The following is a 25,074-nucleotide window of genomic DNA, read 5'->3' as shown; positions in this document are numbered from 1 at the left end:
TACCCTAAATGGGGAATTATTTAGTGAAAATAATATTAGTAAAATACCATCGAAAGATAAAAAAAATAAAAAAAAAAGAGAGTGAACCCGTTAAAAAAGGAGTAAAGAAAAAAAGTGGGAGAGGTGATCAGCCGTTGAAGTTGCATGGAAAATGAGCAGCACCATCTGATCAAAGGAGAGTGACAGCTAAGTCTACATATTTCACCCTTCTCCTTTACACAAACAGTAAAACAAGTGGAGGTGAACAGTTGGAATATGATTATGATTACCATGAGTAGTCTGCTGTAATTCTAATAATACATTACATACATACAATACAAGTGTGTATTAGAATCTAAGTAAAATTATTGATACACAAAAGCAAATAGAGACAAGAAAGAAATTAAAGGTTTTTAATCTGCAGCGATTCAAGAGACCTAGAGTTGCAGCTTTATTTAAGTAAGGCGGCGTAGTGGCAGAGAATTACAGCTATCTCTCTCTGTGTATGTATTTATTTTTGATCGTTACTTCCAATAATTCAAGCACAGGCTGCTGCAGTCTGCAGAAGAGAGAGGGCTGGGATTGATCATCAATTTATACTCATACATTCTTCTGTCTGTTTCTAAAAGTCTTCTCCTTCACAATCCAAAAGTGAATAAAGAGATAAAGACCTTACAAACACAATCACAGCTACCCACTTATTTCAACTACAACCACATACTCCTCTCTCTCTCTCTCTCTCTCTCTCTCTCTCTCTCTCTCTCTCTCTCTCTCTCTCTCTCTCTCCCCCCACTTATGTATATATGTTTGGGAGAGTGTTAAAAGGAAGTAGGTTTTAGATTTAATGCTCCTATGGATTGTTATGTGTTGATTGAATTTTGTAAAAAAAGGTCAAATCCGAGAACATGGCTAGTTTTTTTACCCTAGGTAGTGGAGATGGAGGAGGAAGAGGAGCAAACAATCAACAAACACAAGGCAACAACAATGAATTGTTTTTATACAGCAGAAACAATAACAATAATCATCCTGATCAAGTAGACTTACACAGCAAGGGTTTCGAGCTTTGGCAGCCACAAGATTACGGAGAAGCATCTCATCATCGAAATCATCTGCAAGATTTATATCCATCAGGCCTTAACCTAGTCTCAAACAATTCAAGATCGGCTGATTTTTTCATGTTGAGAAGCGGTGCAAGTAGCAGTACTACTACTAGCGGTGGATCGATAAGCTGTCAGGACTGTGGAAATCAAGCAAAAAAAGATTGTACGCATATGAGATGCAGGACTTGTTGTAAGAGCCGAGGGTTCCCTTGCCAAACTCATGTCAAGAGCACTTGGGTACCAGCTGCTAAACGCCGAGAGAGACTTCAACAGCTTGCGGCTTTACACCGTCATCGTCCGCAACAAGATCAAGAACACGACAATAATGTTCTTCATTACCAAACCCTACAAATTCACCCCAAAAGGCTCAAAGACTCTTATTCTACTGCAATTCCTATTGCTTCTTCAGGTACGTATTTAAAACCCTAGTTCCTCTTTTTATTTTTTGCCAAGTAACCCTAGCTAATAGATTTGTATTTAAGTGTGTAACTTAATATTAGCTAAAAATATTTAACTGAGATTATATAGTGGGTAGCTCAGCTGATAGAGGCCGAGATTTTGGAGGCTTACCGGCCCAAGTTTATAACTTCAAGGAGCTAAAGATTATACAACTATATTGAAGGCAGTATGAAATGAAATTATAAAGTGGTATGTAAGTAACATGCTGCGTGTAGCTGTACTAGGGTGCAAAAATCCACTAGTACTATCTCCTTTCTTTTGATTTCTTGGATAAATTTTATTTTTGTAGATCACTGTTTTCAAGTATAAACCTGACAAATGAACGGAAGGGAACACTATTCTATTTCTATCTTTTCGTACAGCTAGCTATAGCTCCATGTGTTTCTGTTGATAAGTGTGTATTTCAAAGCATTTCTACATTTCCCCCCGAATTTTATCTTCATTTGTTTCTTAATTATGCACTAGCTACTAGCTATGGTTAGTAGTATGGCTGTTACAACATAAACTAATCAGCAAGAATGTTGATTTTAACCAGCACGCGTAGATTTTTAAGTTTTAAATAAATTTTAACATGATTGAATGATTTCTAGGGTTGGAGTTGGCCAATTTCCCGGCGGAGGTAAATTCACAGGCTGTTTTCAAATGCGTTAGAGTAAGCTCCGTTGAGAATGCTAATAATCAATACGCTTATCAAACGTCGGTGAACATAGGGGGTCATATGTTTAAGGGAATTCTGTATGATCAAGGTCTTGAAAGTAGTTATCGTCATCAGTTTCCAGTGAGAGATGAACAAATTAATCTCATCACAAACACCTCCAGCCCCTTTGCCGCTGATCCTGCTGGAGCAGCGGCCAGTTCTCGAGAAAGGGCCGCTGCCCCTTCGCAAGTCACCACGTTTTTAGACCCTTCTAATTTGTACCATTCTGCTTCACTCAACTCTTTCATGGCTGGTACGCAGTTCTTCCCTCCCTCGAGAACTAATTAGAACAAAATTGTCGACATTTATATTAATTTGCTATTTTTTTGCCTCATTGTTCAATTAGTTCTACTGCAGCATATACATATATGTGTTTGATCTTTTGAATAATTTATACGATTCGACACAACAAACTTTAAGGTACTAAGGTCCATAATACGGAGGAATTGATCAAGGAGAGTAATGCTAGAGTTCGCAAACCATTTGTCATAGTAGATTGAATGATGATGATGCAGTTATGTTTTGATTAATTTTCGATGCCGTACCTCCACATCAGCATTTGATACAGATTCTTATAAATGTTTTGTGAAGTCCAGCATTCACCTGAGGAAATTGACGATGCTGGAGTCTTGTTGTATTTTTTTTATTTCACATAAATTCAATGCATAACTTTAGTAATTATGTTAATGTTAAATTGGTTCGAATGTTAATTATTATAAATTCTTCCGACTGTCATATTTATAATACAAAGCTTGCCTTTGAAAATATCCCGTCCTTTACGGATTTTCTGAAGGTTCAGAGGACTGAAAGTAGATAGCTTCTTGGAGTGGACAATATCTTATCTGAATTCTGAAGTAAAGAATGAATCTGTTGGATTAGTAGTGTTCTCTGCCTGCTTTTGTCTGATACACGGCCCTCCATGCAAATTTCACTTTGATTTCCTCTCTCTAGCCATCCCCTCTTTCCCCCATCACATATACTTTTTAACATGTTTGTTGTTATATTGACTAAATTTCAAAGCCCTAGGTCAAAGTAAAAAAACTAGTTTAAATTATTTTTGTGAATAACTAGACTTATATCTGATTTCAGAAATCTCGGATCGAGAATCGAATCCATAATATACCCCGATAAGATAAACTGAGCTATCTCATTAAACTCTTATCCTTTGCCTTAAATATTGTTAGATACAATGATAAGATACAGTTTTATACTATTTCTAAATTGAACTTTCGGAACTATATAATTGTTTGGAACATATATGCTCTCGAAAATCTCTACTTAAATGATGGTATATAACTACTTAAATTCATAATTATGATTATAATCTTTGAATCACTCATTTACATTAATAATGTTTTTTAATACTGACTATTGAAGAATAAAAATGCAAGTGTGTTGCTTTTAGTTGAGTAGATGCAGGAGCACTGGAAAGATGTGTGCAAATGAAAGATATGGGTATGTGACACATGAGAGTCCGGCGTGTGTTTACTGTGTTGATGACTGCAGAATGCATTATGCATACATTGAGTACCTGGAGTCCTGGACCCAGTGTTGGGTTTGGGGTGACTTGATAATACTATTTTATTAATCTAAAATATAATAAAAATGAATATTATTATTTAGCTATATATATAACAAATGAAAATACAGAACTTGAGTAAAATGGAGGAATATTCTCTCTCCTTTCAGACTCGGTTCTGCACTGAGATATACATCTCTTGCAATTATAGAACATGACTCTAAACTAGCCAATATAATGAACTCTAGCTAGCTTGTTTCTCTCTTATACGAAACTAGCTAGCATACCTCTAGACGCAGGCCAGGTTAATTAGTTGAATTGTTATTTAGTAGGATGCAATGAAATATATGTGAAGAGATTATGGTCCATTCCTATCTGTTCATCTGCACATCTACCGGTCCTCCTGCGAGCAGTCTAAACATTAGCTTTACATGTATTTCTTTGTAAGCAACATTACATGAAAAATAATTTAAACCCAACGTCTTAAATGATCGGTTATATTAAAAATCTGCTGGTTTAAAGACTTGAACCAACTAGTGGTCATAACCGACCATATAATTATTAGTCGGTTTTATTAAGCCAGTTATTTTTCGATCAGTTATAGCATATTTTTTAGTTGTATAAAAGTTACGGTAAGTATAATTTATGGTAAAACATAAAATAGTTAGGCACTAGTTAATTAGAAATAACTCACAAATAAACTACATCCCCCTATATTCATTTAAAAAAACGAAACCAGCCTATTATGATTAATCCATAGATTTGAAACTGTAATGTGATAGGCCAGAAGTAACCAGACCCAAATAAAAGAACAGAGGCCCAAAAGAGATAACACCCCATGCCCAAGCCGGGGTGGTCCTCGATGCCACTTGGCACAGGACAAAAGAGTCAACTGTCTCATGTTACCCAAAATAGAACAATGGCATCCCAGCCGTCCATTGGTAAACATCCCAAGACCACTCTGATGGAGAAAGGACACCTGACCACACAGTCCATCTGAACCGTCCAACCAATCACCAACCAAGAATGATCAAAGGCCCGGATGAAGAGGTACAAACCCCAAAAATCTTAAATCTTGGGACCTATAAAAGGCCCCAAAAAGAGGATTTTAGGGGTTGAAAAACGTTTGACTGCTACACACCTATACACACACCCTCACATATATTTTGAATAGCTCCTTCTTCTCTCTTCTTCTTCTTCTTCTTCTTCTTCTTCAAGAAAGCCCATTTCTTACTCTCACACCGGAGTTGTCACGGGATACAACCCCCCCTCCGGTTCTGTTTTGCAGAGACCCCTACTTAGCTGGTTAGACACACCCCAACCGCTACGGAAGTTGGGTCCCAGCGCGTGTGAGAAAGGAGAAGACCTGGGAAGAAACCGAGTTATCATTGGCGCTAGAAGGAGGGGCACAAACCTCCAGTGGTGTGGTGTCATCTTCAGCTACATTACACGACTACAAAACCAAAGAAACCCTCTCTGGTAAGAACCAAAACCCTCACTCTCGTTACAGCTTACTTTTCTTTTTTTTTTCCTCCAGAACAGTCACACATCCTGGTACCATCACCCATAATCTGTTCTGAAACTAATGACCACGAGAAAAAGCAAAACCTCGATCTCCGGAACCATTCAGCCAACTGTTGCCCCGCCCAGGGACGGCGAGATGGAAGATATAGATGAAGAGCCCCCCACAGCTCGTGCTTCATCTCTGATTCAGCCCGGAGACCCGAGGTTGACCATAGAGAAAGCAGCCCACAAGTATGCTGAAACCTCTACAAACCCTTGGGGAAATATGACCCCGGAGCAGATTCAAGCGGCTATGGACCTGTGGAAAGAAAAGAACAAGGCTCCTGAAACCCGTCATGAGGACCAGGAAGAGCACTCGGAAGAATCCCGGGGCTCAGTCTTGGATCGAATTGGCAAAACTAAGAGGCCATCAGAGGACGCCCGAAACGAGATCAAGAGGGCCACGCTCCGGGACCGTATCCAAAAGGAGGAAGAGGCCAAGGCCAAAGCCAACATTGAAAAGAGAGTCCAAGAGGAGGAAGCCAAACTAAAGAAGAAGGCATGCCGGATCCATGTCTCTTCGGATTCCGAACCCGAAAAGGAATCTAAGCAAAAGCAAATGGCCCGGGTTCTTCGGGATCTCATAAGAAAGGTGGAAGGAGATGTGGAAGTCGAGGCGGCGGCCACGCCCTTCACCAGAAAGCTGGAATCCACCCCCAGGGAACCAACACTCAAGCACTTCAACTTCGACTCTTTTGACGGGCTTGCCGACCCTGAAGAACATCTCAACTACTTTGAACAGATCTCAAACATATATGATTACAATGACCTCACCAAATGTCGTTTCTTCGCTTTAACACTAAAGGGAGGGGCACAAAAATGGTTCAGTCGAATTTCCTCCCGGAGCATCGACTCTTGGAAGGACTTCCGAGAGATATTTCTCAAGAGGTTCAGGGCGAACCGTATGAACGAGCTCCAGATGTGCCACTTGGAAACCATTCAACAAAGAAGTAAAGAAACTCTGCCAGAATTCATCAAAAGGTTTCAAGAATCAGTCAACCAGTTCTCCAACCTTGAGGAGAAGGAAGCCGTGAATATTTTCCGGCGTAATCTCCACCCGGTTTCATGTGAAGGCTACGTGAAGGACCTAATCCATAGGGAGCCCCAAAGCCTCGCCTCGGCTTATGCGATGGCTTCAGAGTTTATCAAAGAAAATGACTTTCTCACCTCGATGAAGATGAATAGGCGGATCTGGGATGATGATGAGTCCCCGAAACACCGCCGCGCCTACGAAAAAGAAAAGAGACACATGACAGACAGACAGACCAATTATGTGCAGCAATCCCGGGGGACCCCACCCCGAGACGACTACTCCAGACTACAGAAGATTGAAAGGAAGCCCAAGCCCAAAAGAGAACCAAAACCAGAGCCCGAATGGACTCCACTCAACCGGCCCCGGGCCGACATCTTGAGAGAAGTCAAGGGAAAGCCATTTTATTACCCCCCGAAGCCGTTGTTGGCACCCCCCGGGAACAGGGCCCGAGACAAACATTGCGGGTACCACGAAGATCATGGCCACACCACGGAGAACTGCTTCTCTTTCAAAATGTTCATTGAAGATCAGATCAAAAAGGGCAACATGAACCAGTACCTACAAAGAAGACTTGATGACAGAGATAAGCCCTCTGGTGGCGGGAAACACGTGGTCAACATGATTTTTGGAGGAACCTCCTCCCCACCCCGGAGTCCAGATGAGGGCAATGATGTCCTGATGATCCAGTCTGCTGAAGATGAGCGCATATATTTCTCCAATGCCGATTATGAAGGCCTGGATCCCGAGCACAACCAAGCCCTGGTCGTGACTCTCGACATCGCCGACAATGAGGTACAAAGAATTTTGGTTGACAGCTAACATTGTTTTCGAGCATACCCTTAACATGATGAAGTTGGGACAGCTACATAAGTATTGATAATACACATAATTATTAAGGATGGCAACGGGTCGGATCAGATCAAGTTCGGGTTCGGATATTAAAATCAAAGATCCAGATTCAATTCATCGGGGTTTTTCTGGTTTCACATCGATTTCGGATTTAATTCGGATACTTTAAAAATAATTAATTAAAAATAAATAAATTTATATTACTATACAAATATGTTAGGTAACACGTTTTTTAATTATTAGGATTATAAAATAGTACTTTATATATCATTAATGTAGGGTTGATGCAGTGATCGAGATCTTTCCTAAATGTAGGTTAAAAGTTCAATTCACTCATGTGTGTGCGTTTTTTTAATTGAAAAAATAGTATTATACATATTTAGATAATTCAATAGGAGAAAAATGACCCTAAATATATATTTAGGTGAGTTATATGAGTATGTCGTGTACTTTAATGATAGAGTTCAAATTTATTAATCAATTTCTGTATTCTGTAATTACAATAAAACCCCATGCATTTAGATTAAAATCCCTTCAGACTCACCTAAATTAGGTGAGTACGTACTTGGGAGCATTAAACTCATTCAATATTAGCGTCAAATATAATAAATTTAATTATCGATAATTATCCAACATCCCGGTTATTAATATTAGATTTAATATTTGACTTATGTAAATCATGTATCATTATTATAAAATTATGTAAGATAAGAACATGTTATCGAGTCTTTTTCCAGTTTCGACTGAGGATTGGGTTTGGAACGGATTTCGGGTTTCAGAACAGGTATCGGTTCAGTATACCTAGAATCCAAATCCAAATGAAAACTTTTTCGGATCTAAAAATAAGATCGAAAATTATATTCAAATTAAAAAATCATAATCGGATAAATTTAAACGGACCGAAACGGGTCGGGTAAAATTGTCTATTCCTAAGGATCATATTAACATTCAGCTTGACAATCATCGAAATCAGCTTAATCAGCTAGAGCTCCATTTAAGTTCAGGAACGGTGTATTTGTCAATATATTCCCCTTGTGGCTGCAATATTTGGCATGAAGTATGAACATTCCATGTACTTGGAACAAACACCACGGGGAGATGTTCAAATTGGTGGTCATTGTATCAGGGATTGCTTCTGCGGTCCTTTTTGTACTTATCATTTCCTACGCCCGCCTTAAAGGGTTAGTTGGATCTTGACGTAGACAATTCAATAGGCATCCGCGGGGTAATATACCTCCCCATGGTCTTTGGTTCCGCGCCCCGGCAGGTTTCTCATATCATGAAGTTCTACGTGATAAATGCTGCATCCGCTTATAACATGATTCTAGGAAGACCCACCATCACCAAACTTCGGGCCATCCCGTCTACAATTCACTTGAAGCTGAAGTTTTCCACCCCGGGAGGCATCAAATAACTTTGGGGGGACCGGGGCACTTCGGGAAAATGCTACGGACAGGCGCTGGTCATGGTCAAAACTGATCCAGAAAATAGAAAGAAGGCAATGGTCTTACCCAAAGGCCAAAGTCGCAAGAAGCATCGTGAACATTTCAGCAAAAGGCTAAAGTTGGACGTCAACATGATAGAGGATTTAGGATACAGCGTAACCAACGCCGACGCCCGAATATAAAAATTTATGGAAATAAGAGAGAAAAACAAGGTAGAACCTGCTGCCCAGACGATGGAGATAAAATTGGACCCCGGGAACCCCACCCGGAAGTTGAAAATTGGAAAAGGCCTAGAGACATCCTTCCAGGAAGATCTCATCTCGCTGTTAAGGGAATATACAGATGTATTCGCATGGGCACCAGAAGATATGCCGGGGATTGATCTGCCTGTGGCAATGCACAATCTAGACGTAGACCCGAGGAAAAAACCGATCAAACAGAAAAGGAGAAACTTTGCCCCCGAACGACAGCAAGCAATAGACGAAGAAATAGAGAAGCTACTTAGGGCCGACATCATCTGTGAAATCAAGTATCCCGACTGGCTCGCCAATGTGGTGCTAGTCAAGAAACCGAATGGAAAGTGGAGAATGTGTGTCGATTACACGAGCCTCAACGCTGCATGTCCCAAAGATTCCTATCCCCTCCCAAATATTGATCAGCTAATCGACGCAACTTCGGGCCACACCATGCTCAGATTTATGGACGTCTTTCCAAGATATAACCAGATCCGCATGAATCCCGAAGACATCGCCAAAACAGGCTTCATCACTCATAGGGCAGTCTATGCCTTCATCATGATGCATTTCGGGCTCATCAACGCCGGAGCCACCTACCAGAAAATGATGAACACAATTTTCAAAAGCCAGTTGGGGAGGAACATGGAATCTTATGTAGATGACATGATCTCCAAGTCACTCACAATCCCAGATCACATAAAAGACCTCAAGGAGTGTTTTGACAACCTTAGGAGATACAACATGAAGCTGAACCAGGAGAAATGTGCATTCGGGGTACCTTCAGGCAAATTCCTGGGATTCTTGGTCAGCGAAAGAGGAATAGAGGCAAACACGGAGAAAATCAATGCCATAATAGAAATGAAGATACCTCACACTCAGAAGGACATCCAGAAGTTGGCGGGATGTCTAGCGGCCCTGCGCAGGTTCATCCCGAAGCTGGCGGAAAGATGTCTCCCATTCTTCGAGTTGCTAAAAGGTGCCCGGAACAAGAAGTTAGTGGATTGGACCCCAGAATGCCACACAGCTTTCGAAGAAATCAAGAGACACCTGATGAACCCTCCGGTGCTTTCCAAAGCCAAGCCCGGAGAGCCTTTATCCCTCTACATCTCCGCTGGCCCCAAGGCTGTCTCTTCGGCACTGGTCCGAGAGGAAGGAGGAATGCAGAGCCCCATCTACTATGTCAACCAAGTCCTCAAGGACGCCGAGACTCAGTACCCAAACTTGGAAAAATTCGCCTTGGCCCTCGTATACTCCAGCAGGAAGCTGAGGCAATACTTCCAAGGCCGAGAGATCAGAGGGGTCACAGACCAGCAGCTCAGGAAGATCATCCGCAAGCCAGATGCCTCCGAAAGGTTGGTTAACTGAGCCATTGAATTAAGTCAATTTAACATCAAGTTCGTGCCACGCACGGCGATAAAGGCCCAAGCCTTAGCCGAATTCGTCATGGAATGCACCTTCCCGGAGTGGCATCTACCCTCCCCCCAAGAGACAGTCCCAGAAGGAACCAACCCGAAAACGGAATTCTGGAAGCTCTATGTTGATGGATCATCCATGGCCGAAAGGTCCGGAGCGGGCCTCATCCTTATCAGCCCCGAGGGCTTTACCATTTAACAGGCAATAACTTTTGCTTTCAAGGCAATGAATAATCAGGCTGAATATGAGGCACTCGTCTCCGGACTCAAATTGGCAAAAGCTCTTGGTATTTCAAAGATGACCGTTTACAGTGATTCTCAGATCGTGGTCAAGCAAACCGGTGGAGAATATATCGCGAAAGATCCAACATTGGCACAATACCATGCAATGGTACGGAATATCATGGAAGCCACTCCCGACATCACCATACTTCAGATCAACAGAGAAGAAAGCTCCAAAGCAGATGAGCTATCCAAGCTCGTGCAGAATACTTCGGACCTCGCCAGTTTAGTATACTTCGAAGAACTCAAAGTACCCAACACAGAGCGAGCTGAGGTCCTGTGCATCGGGAGCCCAAAAAATTGGATGACTCCCTACATAGCTTACTTAAGAGATGGGACACTCCCGGAAGACCAGAACAAGGCCAGGTACTTGAAGCACAAAGCTGCTCGTTTCTTCCGGGAAGATGGTCAGTTATACAGAAGAACCTTCTCAGCACCCACCCTGAAATGCGTGGACCCTGATGAGGCCAATTATTGCCTCTGAGAAGTTCATGAAGGCATCTGCGGAGACCACCTGGCGGCCAAAGCTCTAGCTTACAAAGTCATCAGACAAGGATATTACTGGCCCACAATCCACTCCGACTCCATCGCTTATGTTAAGAAATGCCCCCAATGCCAGAAATTCAGCAACATTCCCAGGAAAAGCCCCATCCTGCCAGCATCGGTATTATTTCCGATCCCGTTTTCTGTTTGGGGCATAGACATCATGGGCCCCTTTCCCCGAGCAAGAGGTGACATCCGCTACGTCCTAGTAGCCATCGATTACATGACAAAGTGGACAGAAGCCAAGGCTATGAGAACAATCAATCAACAAGATTGCATCAATTTTATGGATTCAATCGTCATGAGATTCGGAATCCCTGTAGTTCTCGTCTCCGACAACGGCCCGCAGTTCGTCGGGTCCGAATTCGAGGCATATCTGAAAGAGCTCGGAATCAAGCACAAAAGAGCATCGGTTGCACACCCTCAGGGGAACGGACAGGTCGAAGTAACTAACAGAACCATACTTCGAGGCCTGGAAAAAAGGCTAGAGGAGTCCAAGAAAACTTGGCCTGATGAGCTTCCAAAAGTCCTGTGGTCCTACAGAACCACCCCCAGAACGGGAACGAATGAGACCCCCTTCAAGCTTACGTACGGTATCGAAGCCCGCATACCAATCGAAACCGGGTCCCCATCCCACAGGGTCATTAACTTTAACGAGATCTCAAACATTGAAGGACTTAAGACCAACCTAGAGCTCCTAGATGAGGTAAGAGATAAGGCGGTAAAAAGGATGAAAGACTACAAAGAAAAGACAAAACTCTACTTTGGGAAGAAGGCGAAAATCAGAGAGTATGAAGCACGAGACTTGGTACTCCGGCACACCGAGGCCTCGGACCCAACCAATCAAGGAAAACTCTAACCCAACTAGGAAGACCCCTATAGGGTTAAAGAAGTGCTCCGACCAGGAACTTACAAGCTAAGCTACCTCGGGGGAACCGAAGTCCCAAACACTTGGCACGGAGCCCGCATAAGGAAATTCTACCAATAAAGGTAGGGCGCACATTCCGGGATCTCCTCTACTTTTAGGTTATAACAGCTGGATGTAATTTTCAACGTTTTCCTCGGAATGTATTTTTGCTTTAATATGATTTAAATGAAAACTCCACATTGAGCACCCCATAGCTCAAGACTATTCTACTATCATTCGATCACTGTAGCTATATTACTTAGAAAATTTTATTCCATTAAAATTTTAAACCCCTTCCCGGGGACCATTACACAACCCATGTGTACTTAGAAAATTTTATTCCATTAAAATTTTAAACCCCTTCCCGGGGACCATTACACAACCCATGTGTACTTAGAAAATTTTATTCAGGTTAAATTTTAACCCCTATCCCGGGGACCGCAACACGAACCACGTGTACTTAGAAAAATTTCGATAAAAGAAAGCAAAACCAAATACGAAAGGGAAATATATTTACATGCATTCTCGAGGCAAACCAAGCCCCGGGACAAATCCAAATCAAAGTCATACGGAAACCAAATAACAAAGTCTAAAAGCCACAAGGGCTAAGTCTGAAATAATTGCAAGTTACGAAAAATAAATTACAAGGCACAATGCCTGGGTCTTCATTCTTCAGTTCTCGGGAGGAGGAGGAGTCTTCTCACGGCCCTCTTCGGGAGGCGGAGGCGGCTGTGTCCCGGAAGTACCCGCCTCAGCGGCTCGGGCTTCTTCACGGCGGAGCTCTTCGGTGAGGTACAGCTCTATGAATCCATCCATATCACCACCCGGATTCTTAGCCAGATAAGCAGAAGCAATGTCCCGGCAGATGTTGACCTTCTCAAAGATCTTGTTGTTGAGCTCCTCGTAGTAAGCAGGGGTACCCCGGAAAGACTCCAGCACCTCCTCTGTCCGGGGCCTAGCAGCAAGCTCCCTTTTCAAGTTCACCACCTCCGCCCGGAGGGATCCAACCAACTGCTCCGCAGCCTCTCGAGACTTCACCGCCTCAACAACAACTTTCTTATGTTCTGGAGACTCCTTTTCCTTCACCTCCCGGTACTTGGTGAAGCTTTCCTTCTCCTTAGTTAGCTCCTTCAGCGCAGCCTTATTCTTGGCCTCCCTTATACGAAAGTTGTGGAGAATGGTGGAACAGCCGCTGATCCGAGCATTGGCCTGAAAATAAAATGACTAAGTACTAACACAAGGGCAGGAAAGAAAATGATAAGGGAACCGTCTTACCTCCGAAACATCCCGGACAAGATGATCAAGGAAGGTATCCAGATCCTTCGTGGCATAGCAGTCGAAGTCAGCAGGCACTACACCATATATGGCCTGTAGCAACACTTTTTTTGGTGTTACAAGCAAAAATGATACCTTAGATCACTAATATTTGATCTGAGGTAACATTTTTTTTAACATTACAGTAGAGGTTAACCAATGTTACCACAGGCATAGGAAAATTGCTGTTGTAACATAAAAAAAGATGTTACCATTATATTGAAATAAGTGTTATCATAGTAGTGAAAATTTAGGCGGTAAAGTTAAAAACTAAATAGGCGGCCTGGACCAAATAACAACCCGTTCAATTATTTTGTCCAAAAGTAAATCTAAAAACTAGACCCTCTCAATACTCTCTCTATCAAAAGAGTCTCTCTCTCTTAAAGCGCTCTCTCTCTCTCTCGTCAAACACACGCACAAAAATTAGGGTTTCGGAGCTCAGAGTTTTTGGGTTCAGTTCTTAGAGTCTTCTTGGTTAGGTTTGAGCAAATTAGGGTTCTAGTGGTTAGGGGCTTAGAGCGAATTAAAGTTTTAGGGTTCGAAAAATGGGGGTTTCTTCTCAATCGGGTTTAGCGCTTGTAATTATGGCCTTCTTTTCAATCGAGCTTATAGTTTGGGGCTTTATTCAACATTTCTTCAGGTATGCCTTCTTTTCTTCAGATAGTTTGTAATCTGGTTTAGTACTATTCTTGAAGTTGCGGATGGGAGGTGTGAGGCGGTGGTTCTGGTCCCATTTGGATTTAGCCTCAGTTGCTTGCTAGTGCTACTTAACATCATTTACTGGATTAGGATTTGTTTAGGTCTAATAATCATACTTATGGGAGGAATACATAAAGAAAAATTGCCTTTTTTGTTATGTAACAATTTATTCTAGTTTCAAATAACATGGGTCGTCGATTTACAGGTTGCTCTTGTCCCTGGGGATGCATTTTAGAGATGACACCTGTATCCGTATTTCTTATGCAGCTTCACTTCCCACGCTTCAGGCTGTTGTAGAGAATATCAAGAAAACTCTGACTGCACTTAAACCTGTCGTCCCTGCTTAATTTAGAGATACGGTACTTCATACCATTATTCTGTTCTTGCTTTTATGCCCTGTATTATGTTATTATAACTTGTGTGTAATATTTAAATCCTTTTTTTACCTTTCTTGTATTCTTTAAACATTCAATAGCAGAAAAATAAAATTTGCCTCATCTTCTGTAACTTTTATATGGTAATATTAGACAGTTTTAAGGCTATATATAGAATTACTTGCTATTATGATTCCTTGTGGTTTGAAGATTCACAAACTCTAAACAGTGAACTCTAATTAATTATAGCAGTTGAGTCTCGATAGTATTCTTAAAGCATGAATCCACAAACTCTGAACAGTGAACTCTAATTAATTATTAACAACAGAGAAATTTGATGCATGCTTAATTGGAAATTGTCAGGTAACTTCTGGCATCTGCCATTTTACTAATACAGTAAAACAACTTTCTACCCTCATCCCACAAAGCTATGCAGCTCTCTTGCTGTCAACGGTTCAAAATAATTTGAGAAGTCAGACAAACTATGATGATGATGATGCTATTTCATCCAAGGAATTTGGTGTAAGGTCAGTACTTTTTTCAAAGTAATAAAATATCTCTTAGCTAGTTTGAGGCAATTGTTTGTTTTATTCCTCACATCTACAAAACGGACATTAGGGTCTTTGTTTACATATTTATATTGATTTAATTGCAATTATGTCAGAAAAAAGCAGATGTACATTAGCCCAAATGAACTCGTTATTATGGAATTGTACCATCGGTCTTCGTATTCCCACCTCAGATAACTTGACACATCTGTTTACCCGAGAAAATTACTTGAAAAGATTGCGGCAATTGTTGCAAAGCATCCCAGATTGCTGGTAATACCACTAAAGGCTCACTTTGGTTGCTGCATAATGATGCTCAAATAACATTTAAACTCATTCAATATGTATTGGTTATTGCAGGTGTTGTCTGATGAAATATATCAACACATTATATATGCACCTGAAACTCACACAAGCTTTACATTTTTTCCAGGCATGTGGGATCGGACTCTAACAGTAAATGGATTTTCGAAGGTACTTGTATTTTTTGTACTTTTACCGGCTGTTACATTATTTTCGTAATTCAGAAAACTTAGAGACAGGATGTAGTTATCCAAGATCATTCTCTCTGTTTTCTTAAATAAATATATTTTCTTTGGATACAAACATGAATCTTTACTGATCCCTCTTGTAAATTTGAACTTAGGCTTTTGCAATGACTAGTTGGAGACTTGGATAGATTGTTGGTCCCAAACACTTTGTTTCAGCATGTAATAAGATTCAAAGACAGGTAACTTCTTTAAACAGTACTTACAGTTAAGGTAACATGCTTGGGGTACAAAATTATGTGTCAAGTAACTTGATGTTATCATATTCAGATTCTCAACTATCAGTTTGACATCATTGCAGCTTTCATACACTAAATCATGCTGATAGTATTTTGACTAGGCTGCAATTTTATACATTGGCTTAATAGAAGTCAGGGTACAAATATATATAAATTGTATCTCTGAACAAGGTGTTGCGACTGTGCAATACTATTTATATGCCTGATAAACTGTTCTAGTTTATGAATTCTATCATATTAAAATAAAATGCAAGGAAAATAAAATTTCAGTTTTAAGCTTTTTTCAACAGTGTTAACGAATGTATTACTGGCACACACATGATCTATATTTAAGATGGTAGAAATCCTCAAGATCTTGTTTTTTTCAAAATGTTCTTTTTCATGATGTGATGCAGCATGAAAGAAAGAACAAATGTGCTAAAGCTAATTTTTCACCCATTACTACATGCTCAACATGATTTAATGCTATTTAATTAATTTGAATTCCCAACTAATCTTGCATACTCTGATTGTGATTATCTTTTATTAAAGCTGGTCCAGTGTATGTCAACCCACTGATGCCAATATAAGTGGTTGCTGATCTATGTTTGTTATGTTAAGGATCATCACTTTTGGAGGTTAAACTGCAAGTGGCAAACTGTGATGTTGATGACCGATCGTATTGGTAGGTTTCTAGATTCTTTACTAACTTTTTAAGAGCATTCATCTGCTCAGTATCACAATTAATTTCATCACCTTACATGTCCAATGCAGCAACTGTAAAACTTCTATCGTTGACTTCCATAGGAGCTGTGCAAATTGCTTGTATAATCTTTGTCTTGTTTGTTGTCGGGAGTTGCGTGACTGCTCTCTGCATGGAAGTCAGGAGAAAATCATTATGCAACATATAAACCCCAAGATGGCTTACTTGTACTCTCCAAGTGTCGTGGACATTAAAGCAGGAGACTTGAAGCATTTTCAGGCCTACTGGTCAAAAGGTGAACCAGTGATTGTGAGTAATGTGCTTGACACTACATCTGGTCTAAGCTGGGAACCAGAGGTCATGTCACGAGAAATCCAAGAGATGAAGTCCCCGCATGTTTATGTGATTGCTCTTAATTGTTTCGATTGGTGCGAGGTGATTATAGTTCTATATCTATGTTGATACTCGTTTGATTCTCCTCTTTTGGAGCCGATAGAAGCAGAAAGAAAAGATGAAGAGGCCAATCCTGGGGCTACAAGATTTGCAAACAAATAAATTCTTAATATATTTAGATATATGTGACTTGGAACTTTGTATTGTGTTGAATTTGAACTTTAATTTGAGTTTTTAAGTTAAATGTATTTAAGTTTTTAGTGTTCCAAATATGACCGATTGATATATATTGATATATTTATGTTAGTACAAAATGGAAAAAGTATTACAATAAATACCAGAGTGTTAAAAAAGAATGTTACAATAAGATATAAAAGTGTTACCGAAAGATTGAATTGAGTGTTAAAATAGCAAATACGGTGTTACAAAAGATTCTATTCCAACATATTTTTGGTGTTACTAAAGGATAAGGTGTGTTGCAACAGAACTGTGGTTACACCTTCAACTTGTTACCATAAAAATAGAAAATGTAACTATATGTACTCTATTGTAACACATTGAGAGTTACCAGAATTTCAAAAAGTGTAACCGTAGACACCTATTGTAGCAGGCTCAAATCCAACACCCCCAAATTTTCAAAAAATGTAACCATAGCCCGTTTTTTTGCTTTAGGTAACATTTTTTGGCCATTTTAACACTTTTTTTTGGTGTTGCTGTAGGTCAAATATGGTATAGTGAGGGGTGGCATAGTTGTCAAACATCTCATTCCGGCGATCATCCAGAGTCATCCGGGCTAAGAGATTCTTCAGCGCATCCTCCTCCACCAACTTCTGGCTCTCCTCCTCAGAAGGACCCGACCCAGAAACCCTCATACGATGGGGAGTTCCGGAACCACCAGCATCCTCTGCTGCAGCCTTCCTCTTACGAGAATTCAACGACCCAACCTCCACCTCTTCTAGCTCAACTACCTCAACCTCCTCAGGCTCCGGGACAGCAGTTGTAGTAACCACCGGAGCACTTTGCCTTACACTATTTCTCGAGGAACCAGCATCCCAGGTCTGAGAACCACTACCTCCACCAGCTACTCTCTTCCCCGAGTCCAATTGAACGACGCCACCAATCTTCTTGAACCTTCCGGCCAAATCTTTGAACTGTTGCGACATGGCATAATGGAAAGGATTAAGGAAGGGAAGGCCCACACAAGGAACAACAGTTATAAAGAGGAATAGGGCAAAGATATATCAAGAAAAGTACAAGGGAAAAACTACTAAATGTAAAACACTTACAACCAACGTTAAACAATGTTTGATTATCTAAAAAGGTATCCCGGGTCCACTGGGCACCAAGAGCAACCACAAAGTCGTACATCTTCACCAGGGCATCTCCACCGAGCCGCTCGGATGGGAACCTGTTATTTTTCAAAATAGTTTTTTACAAAGGCATAAACTCCAGGTCCCAGCCCCGGACGAAGATGAACTCCTGGTGCCAGCCCCGGAGCGAGTTCAACATAAAGACGGGAGCCTTTTTGGCATCGGAAGGGAGCCCACAACCATCTATATTAAAGGTAAACTCAAAAAGGGGAGGCAAGGTGGACTTCTTAATCTTAAAAAGGTAGTGGAAAAGCTTAAATGTGGGAAGATACTTCTTTACATGGCAGCAGGCCAGGAACCAGGAAACCCACTTAACAGAATTCGGAGCCAGCTGGGTGAAGGGTATCCCGTACACATCACGACACAGAGACTTGGTAAACTGAAGAAGGTTGGGCCTCATGCTACGCAGATGCTCTAAAGGAATTCCTACCCAACCGCCAACAGGGCGGTGATAAACCCTCTCGTGAGGCTCGGGCCACCTCCACTCCAAATCATCCCCGAAGTGAAAAATGGCCTTCTCCAGGTCATCTATCTGCTGAAAGGTATACTCAGAGAGGTCGGGATGACGGGGAGCTGGAACATACCTAGTCCCGGGAGCGTTATTGAAAAGCTGATCCATCCGGGCCCCATCATAAGGCTCTATGCCCCCGGGCCTATACGCAGTAGTAAGGTCCCTAAAGTAGTAATCATGGGGAGGACTATTCTCACGGGTCTGAACAAAGTAATGGTCTATGTCTATTCAGGACCCGTCTCTCCTACCCAAGGTCTGCCCGGGGTTTAATAAGAAGGTAGGCAATTCCACAATTATAGTTTGGCGACGGGGAGGCATATTTTCTGGTTCCGGGGAAGAGTCACTCGAAGAATGTTCGGGAAATCCAAAGTGGGGACGGTCAGGTCTACGTTTCAGGTTAGCTAACTGTTTCCTCCTACCCCTCCTAACCATATAACCCCGGAGTCTATGCCATTCCGGAAAGAAAAAAAAAAGAAAGAAACACAAAAGCTACTCAGAAACAGTTAACCCCAAAATCAAAATACCAAAGTACATCATACAACCTATACATACATATATACGCCTATAACACATGTTATGAACTGTCATAAAAGCAAAGAACAAACCCAGTTTTGCACAGATTAAAACCCTTATTCGCACATATGCGCATACCAAAACGCAAACTCAGATTCACTACAAACATCAACTATTTCTTCACAAACAAAAGCTATAAATCTAAACAACAAACAACCTGTTTGACTCACCAAAACTCAACACAACAAAAATAAACTGATTTAGATACTTGGTCACGCATGCATTCTAAAAAGTCAGACTACAAGTATTCGCTAAACAATCACGAAGAAACAAAGAATAGAACGAAGAAAAGATCGGAAACTTACAAGAAAGCAGGAGAATAGAGCGGCTTCAAAAAAACAAAAGAGCTCCCAAATTCGACTTGGAGAAAAATGGCAGAAAATTTTGTGTTTGCAGTTGCGTAAAGAGAAAAGAAATGAGAAAGGCGGAGTATTTATAGGCACAGAGGGAGAGGTAACCCACTCAACTGCCTCGCAATCCGGTCCGTTGATCGAAGACACGTGGCACAATCCTTAGCGTCCAGAAAATAACCGTTGCAGTTAATGATTACATCGCTGTAATTATTTAACAGGCGCGGCTTTGGAGGAGAAAAGGGGGGAAAACTGCAACGTTTCGTGCATATACATATACTTATACATAAATTCGTACAAGAAGCTTAACTGCCGCCTGACACTCCGTGAAAAGCGCTAAAGTACTACCCACCTGTCACATCTGCACCCAGGGCCTACCCAAACACAACCCCGGGGACTTGTACCCAACAACACCCCGGGGTTAGGGACCACAAATCAAAGGAAAAATAACAAAAAAAATTCAAGTGCCAAGAACTAAAGACCTACCCATACACAACCCCGGGGACTTGTACCCAACAACACCCCGGGGTTAGGGGCCACAAATCAAAGGAAAAATGACAAAATTTTTCCAAGTGTCAAGAACTAAAGGCCTACCCAAACACAACCCCGGGGACCTATACCCAGCAACACCCCGGGGTTATGGGCCACAAATCAAAGGAAAAATGATAAAAATTTTCCAAGTGCCGAGAACTAAAGGCCTACCCAAACACAACCTCGGGAACTTGTACCTAACAACACCCCGAGGTTAGGTGCCACAAATCAAAGAAAAAATGACAAAAATTTTCCAAGTACCAAGAACCAAATGGCCCACCCAAACACAACCCCGGGGACTTGTATCCCAACAATATCCCAGGGTCAGGGACCACAAATCAAAGGAGTGAAAATTTTTCCAAGACTACTCCCCCATTCGGGAAACCCGCATAAGGGAGTGGGAGGCAAATGATAAGCCAGAAGTAACTAGGCCCAAATAAAAGAACATAGGCCCAAGAGAGATAACACCCCAGGCCCAAGCCGGGGTGGTCCCCGGTGCCACGTGGCACATGACAAAAGAGTCAACTGTCTCATGTTACCCAAAATGGAATAATGACATCCCAGCCGTTCGTTGGTAAACATCCCAAGACAACTCTGATGGAGAAAGGACACCTGACCACACAGTCCATCTGAACCGTCCAACCAATCACCAACCAAGAATGATCAAAGGTCAAGATGAAGATGTACAAACCCCAAAAACCCTAAATCTTGGGACCTATAAAAGACCCCAAAAAGAGGGTTTTAGGGGTTGAAAAACGTTTGACTGCTACACACATATACACACACCCTCACATATATTTTGAATAGCTCCTTCTTCCCTCTTCTTCTTCTTCTTCTTCAAGAAAGCCCATTTCTTACTCTCACACCGGAGTTGCCGCGGGATAAAACCCCCTCCGGTTCTGTTTTGCAGAGATCCCTGCTTAGCAGGTTAGACACACCCCAACCGCTACGGAAGTTGGGTCCCAGCGCGTATGAGAAAGGAGAAGACCTGGGAATAAACCGAGTTATCATAATTCACTAAATAATTGAAGGTAAAAGTTTAAATATAGTATGGGCGTGTGTGATAGATAAAGTGAGATTAATTATCTGATTAGTAATTATTAATGAAAATTTACCTACATATATATGTCTAATATAAAAATATTAATAAAATGAGTATTTTAGGAGTACTAGTACAAACATGTCATACTGACACTGTATTGCGGTCAGAGAGGGAGGGAGTTAATAAACAGAACAATTAAGAAGCTTGGCTCTTCAGGAATAAATATACTGACCTCTGATCACTTGTAGGTGATCACCTACAAGTTTAAGGCACGGGGCGTCTAATATCACATGAGAGCAAATTTTCTAAAAAATTGAAGTTTAGTTTTTATTTAAAGAAAGTCATTACAAAAGTTAAGAGTATAGCTGCAATTACATATCAAAATTCCGAAAATATAAGATGGTTTTATTTACTTAGTTGAAACAATAAGACACATAGTGATGTTATAGGCCTTGAAAGAAAAATGAATTCTAACTTTTGAGTTTTTGTATAATAAGATTAGTTGACATAATATCTTGTTCTCTATCAATTTTGCGGGCAAGCTTTTGTAATCTAAAAATTATGAAGTATGAACATCTGAGTTGATATTTTTTTTTGCTTGATAGGGGCAAAAAAAAATTAAAACTGCATGGAACATCTTGATTCTTGACAGGCCCTGGTTACCCTTCTGTACTATCTGGCTCGAGTTACTGGATCGATCTATATTTGATTTCTTCTGCCAAATTTGTACTCCTGATAGTCTGCTATCTTTTGTTTTAGCAGGTCAATCATGAATTCTTCAATTATGCTAGCTTACTTATTGAGACTCGTATTCATTTTCCCAACTAGAGTACTACTATTTGCTGCAGAGTTATTGCATCTTTTTAGTGTATTAAAAGATGAGTTTTAGTGTATTAAAAGATGAGCTGACGCTACATTTTTTCCTAAACATTAATTGTAATTGTACTCTAAAATCACCGTCTTGTATGATTGATACATCAATTTTTGCATTTGTGATTAGAAGAGTTTTATACCTTCTAGTAAAGCTGCAGGGAAATGTATAATATAAAATTATAATACGGTAGAACATGCATAAAAATGCCACATACAATCATTATATGACAAGATATGCTTGTATCACTTTCTTTTTCTTCTTCTTTCTTTAATTTGATTTCATTTCAATAAATTTATTCTCTTTTCTTTTTTGGTGATTGATGGGTTTGTCGTACACCATGCAAAGAAAGAGCATAGTGGTTTGTAATTTTTTATTTTCCTCTCGTGCCCTTTCCCCAAGTGCATGCTAATGTAAAAAACAAACTGCAGTCTGCAAGTATACTAATACAAGTATCATTCACCTGTAGCACTATATGCATGTATTATTGTGTGTGTATACTGTTTTCTTACATGAAACTTTAAAAAGAATGAAGAAGTGATTGCAATCTGCTTAATACAGTTGATGAGGCAAATATTTTACTATGTAATTACATGCACTTCAATTTATATGTACAATAAGCTTTGCAGATTGTGCCCACAGTACTAAACCTTGGTTCTAATACCATCACTCATTAAATGAAGATTCCATATGCGAGTTATTCAACAAAATTATTCGATTGCTGCCCACTAAATTTTGTACCTAGTCTTGGCCCCTAGTTAGGTTGTCGGGTGATCTAGTCTCTGCAACCCAACTTTCATTTCACAAGCAAACACTCAAAGGTTAATTAATCAAGAGTTAAAGTTTTTGAATCTTTTAAAATCATTCACCCCCCTTGTCTCCCATAAAGAATGCGAGGAATCCATATACCGGTAAATGTTTAATGGAAGTACCAATTTGAAACTTAACATGTTTTCCCACATTCACAAGAAATTCTATAGTGTTAACTGAATACATGTACCTCAACAGTATTCTTCGTATCAAATTTTACAAAAAGATGTAGTATATTACAACATATATGTATTGTAACATATTCTTCTTATTAAATACTCACTCGATCCCATTTGTAATAGTCATGTTTCCTATTTCGTCTATACGAAATATATTGACCATATTTATTTATTAAAGCAAATCAACTACTAAATTTGTAATTTTTTTTAAATATGTTAACAATTAAATTGAGGTTAAGTTTGCTATTTTTTAAGTAATATTGCTAAATAAGTATTTTTTAATTCATGATCAATATTAGTAGGACGGAGGGAATATTACAAAAGCCTATATTAGAGGATATATAGATTTATTAAATATATATATGTAAGGGTACTCCAAAAAATTTAACTCTTTCTTTAGATTCCCAACAGCCAAGGAAAAATATTTGGTTTTCTAATTAGAAATTAAAGATTGAGCTAGCTGGCAATTGTAGGGATATTTATTTAATATTAATATTAATATATCGATATCTGGAAGGTGGGAAGCTAACTCATCCATGCCTAAAAAACAAGTTAATTGCTTTCCTCGAGCAACTAAAAGAAGAATCATGTGGTCTTTTCTTTTCGCAAACTGAACATTTTTACATATAGCTTGGCAATTTATATATGTTCTCTCTCCAGCTGTCAGACCGTTCATATTAGAAAATGAAAAATTTGAGACATATTTTAGATATGTTCTTGATGTAATTTTCTAAAATTAATTGTTGGAGGTTATTTTTTATAATGAGTACTTGAACTTTCATGTTTGGATCCAAGTCATTTTCTCAGTGTAATCCATAAAAAAATTAAGTTGAAGTTAGTAGCTTAAAATGTTTAATTAAAATATTTACTAACTTATTATATTGTCTTAATGTGAATATTGAATCTGTAGAATAGTGAGGATTATCCGTTGAAGTTCAATGTGGATTATCCGTTGAAGTTCAATGTGAATTATCCGTTGATAGAATTATCCGTTGAAATTCAATGTGGATTATCCGTTGATGCACAATATGGATTATCCATTGATGGATTTGCTGAGTGCATTATCCATTGATGCTAAGTGCAAATCCTGATGGGCTGACTGTTACGTTTCTGGAAATATTCATTAAATGCAATTTAAGTTTGAATATTTATTTTAATTAATGTAATATATTCAGTTACATTTTTGGGTTATATATATATATATATATACTGAACAAAACGTATAAAATAGATATACCGTTATCACAGAATCGTGAAAACCCAAGCTGCTTCTTCTTCTCTCTTTCTCTCCTGCAAACATACAGAATATAGCATAGGTTTTCTGGGCGAACTGAGGTACAGGTCGATGTTGAGTGCTACGTATCTGTGGATGAAGTACTCTGAGTTGTTCTATCCTAGAAGCGATATTGCTGCAATCCAACACAGCGTAAGTGGGGCAATAATCTCTTCAAGAACAGTCTAGACTTCTCGAAGCCTAGGCGCCTCAGCTGTTCTGGTTCTTTCAGATTTGTTAAAGCTTCTGATAAAGCTAAGTGTTCAGTCCTTTCTTTGTAAATTTCAGTAACTGATTTATATCTTGTTATTTGTCTTCGTGATTTTGTTTCGTTATTTGGTTAATTGTCTGTTCTTGTTAATTGTGATATATATAACTGCCTCATTGTTGCGCGTAGTGTTAGTTCTATTTAGGATTATACTCAACAATCTTGAAGAGATTATCTGTGTTATATATTAATTAGCAAGATGGTTAACGAAACTGAAGTTCCTAAGACGGTTGAAACTGGTTTTGGTGGTACTGTTTCCATTGATTGGACTACGTACTGTTTTCCCCAGCCAATTGATTTATCGGGTATGCCTGATAAATTCGGTGGTGGAGTTTCTTTTTCTCGTTGGCAGAAAAAGATGAAGCTCTGGATAACGGTTAAGGGTCTATGGCCAGTGGTACAGTATGATCCTCCTGTGTTGGATCAAGAGAAAGCTGAATCTGTTAAGTCTTATGCTTTATGTGTTGAGAAGGAT

General features: G+C 39.9%; 2 protein-coding genes and 1 long non-coding RNA gene across 3 annotated transcripts; all 3 read left to right on the top strand.

Moving 5' to 3' along the window:
* The first annotated feature begins 369 nt into the window (after positions 1-369).
* Positions 370-2,966, top strand: LOC141724192 (protein SHORT INTERNODES). Its single transcript, XM_074526214.1, has 3 exons — positions 370-1,488; positions 2,129-2,488; positions 2,656-2,966. Exons 1-3 carry the CDS (start codon positions 885-887, stop codon positions 2,733-2,735), a joined length of 1,044 nt encoding a protein of 347 aa, XP_074382315.1. The 5' UTR covers positions 370-884; the 3' UTR covers positions 2,736-2,966.
* A 7,552-nt stretch (positions 2,967-10,518) lies between these two features.
* Positions 10,519-11,058, top strand: LOC141659872 (uncharacterized). The gene has a single exon (XM_074466798.1). The coding sequence runs from the start codon at positions 10,519-10,521 to the stop codon at positions 11,056-11,058; it is 540 nt and encodes a 179-aa protein (XP_074322899.1).
* A 4,545-nt stretch (positions 11,059-15,603) lies between these two features.
* On the top strand, positions 15,604-16,708 carry LOC141659229 (uncharacterized). The gene is made up of 3 exons (XR_012549677.1): positions 15,604-15,689; positions 16,347-16,410; positions 16,500-16,708. It is a non-coding gene; the product is annotated as an uncharacterized LOC141659229 (long non-coding RNA).
* Positions 16,709-25,074: the final 8,366 nt, after the last annotated feature.

The sequence above is a fragment of the Apium graveolens genome, chromosome 5, assembly GCF_009905375.1.
Source record: "Apium graveolens cultivar Ventura chromosome 5, ASM990537v1, whole genome shotgun sequence".
Taxonomy (NCBI): Eukaryota; Viridiplantae; Streptophyta; class Magnoliopsida; order Apiales; family Apiaceae; genus Apium; species Apium graveolens.
The sequence above is the reverse complement of the archived record's forward strand: the minus strand, read 5'-3'. Positions and strand labels throughout refer to the sequence as shown.

Excerpts from the sequence above, each read along its gene's own strand:
- LOC141724192 (XM_074526214.1), top strand. The coding sequence starts at position 885 with ATGGCTAGTTTTTTTACCCTAGGTAGTGGAGATGGAGGAGGAAGAGGA. Across the intron at positions 1,489-2,128 it reads AATTCCTATTGCTTCTTCAG|GGTTGGAGTTGGCCAATTTC; the intron begins GTACGTATTTAA and ends AATGATTTCTAG. Across the intron at positions 2,489-2,655 it reads ACTCAACTCTTTCATGGCTG|GTACTAAGGTCCATAATACG; the intron begins GTACGCAGTTCT and ends ACAAACTTTAAG.
- LOC141659872 (XM_074466798.1), top strand. The coding sequence starts at position 10,519 with ATGAATAATCAGGCTGAATATGAGGCACTCGTCTCCGGACTCAAATTG.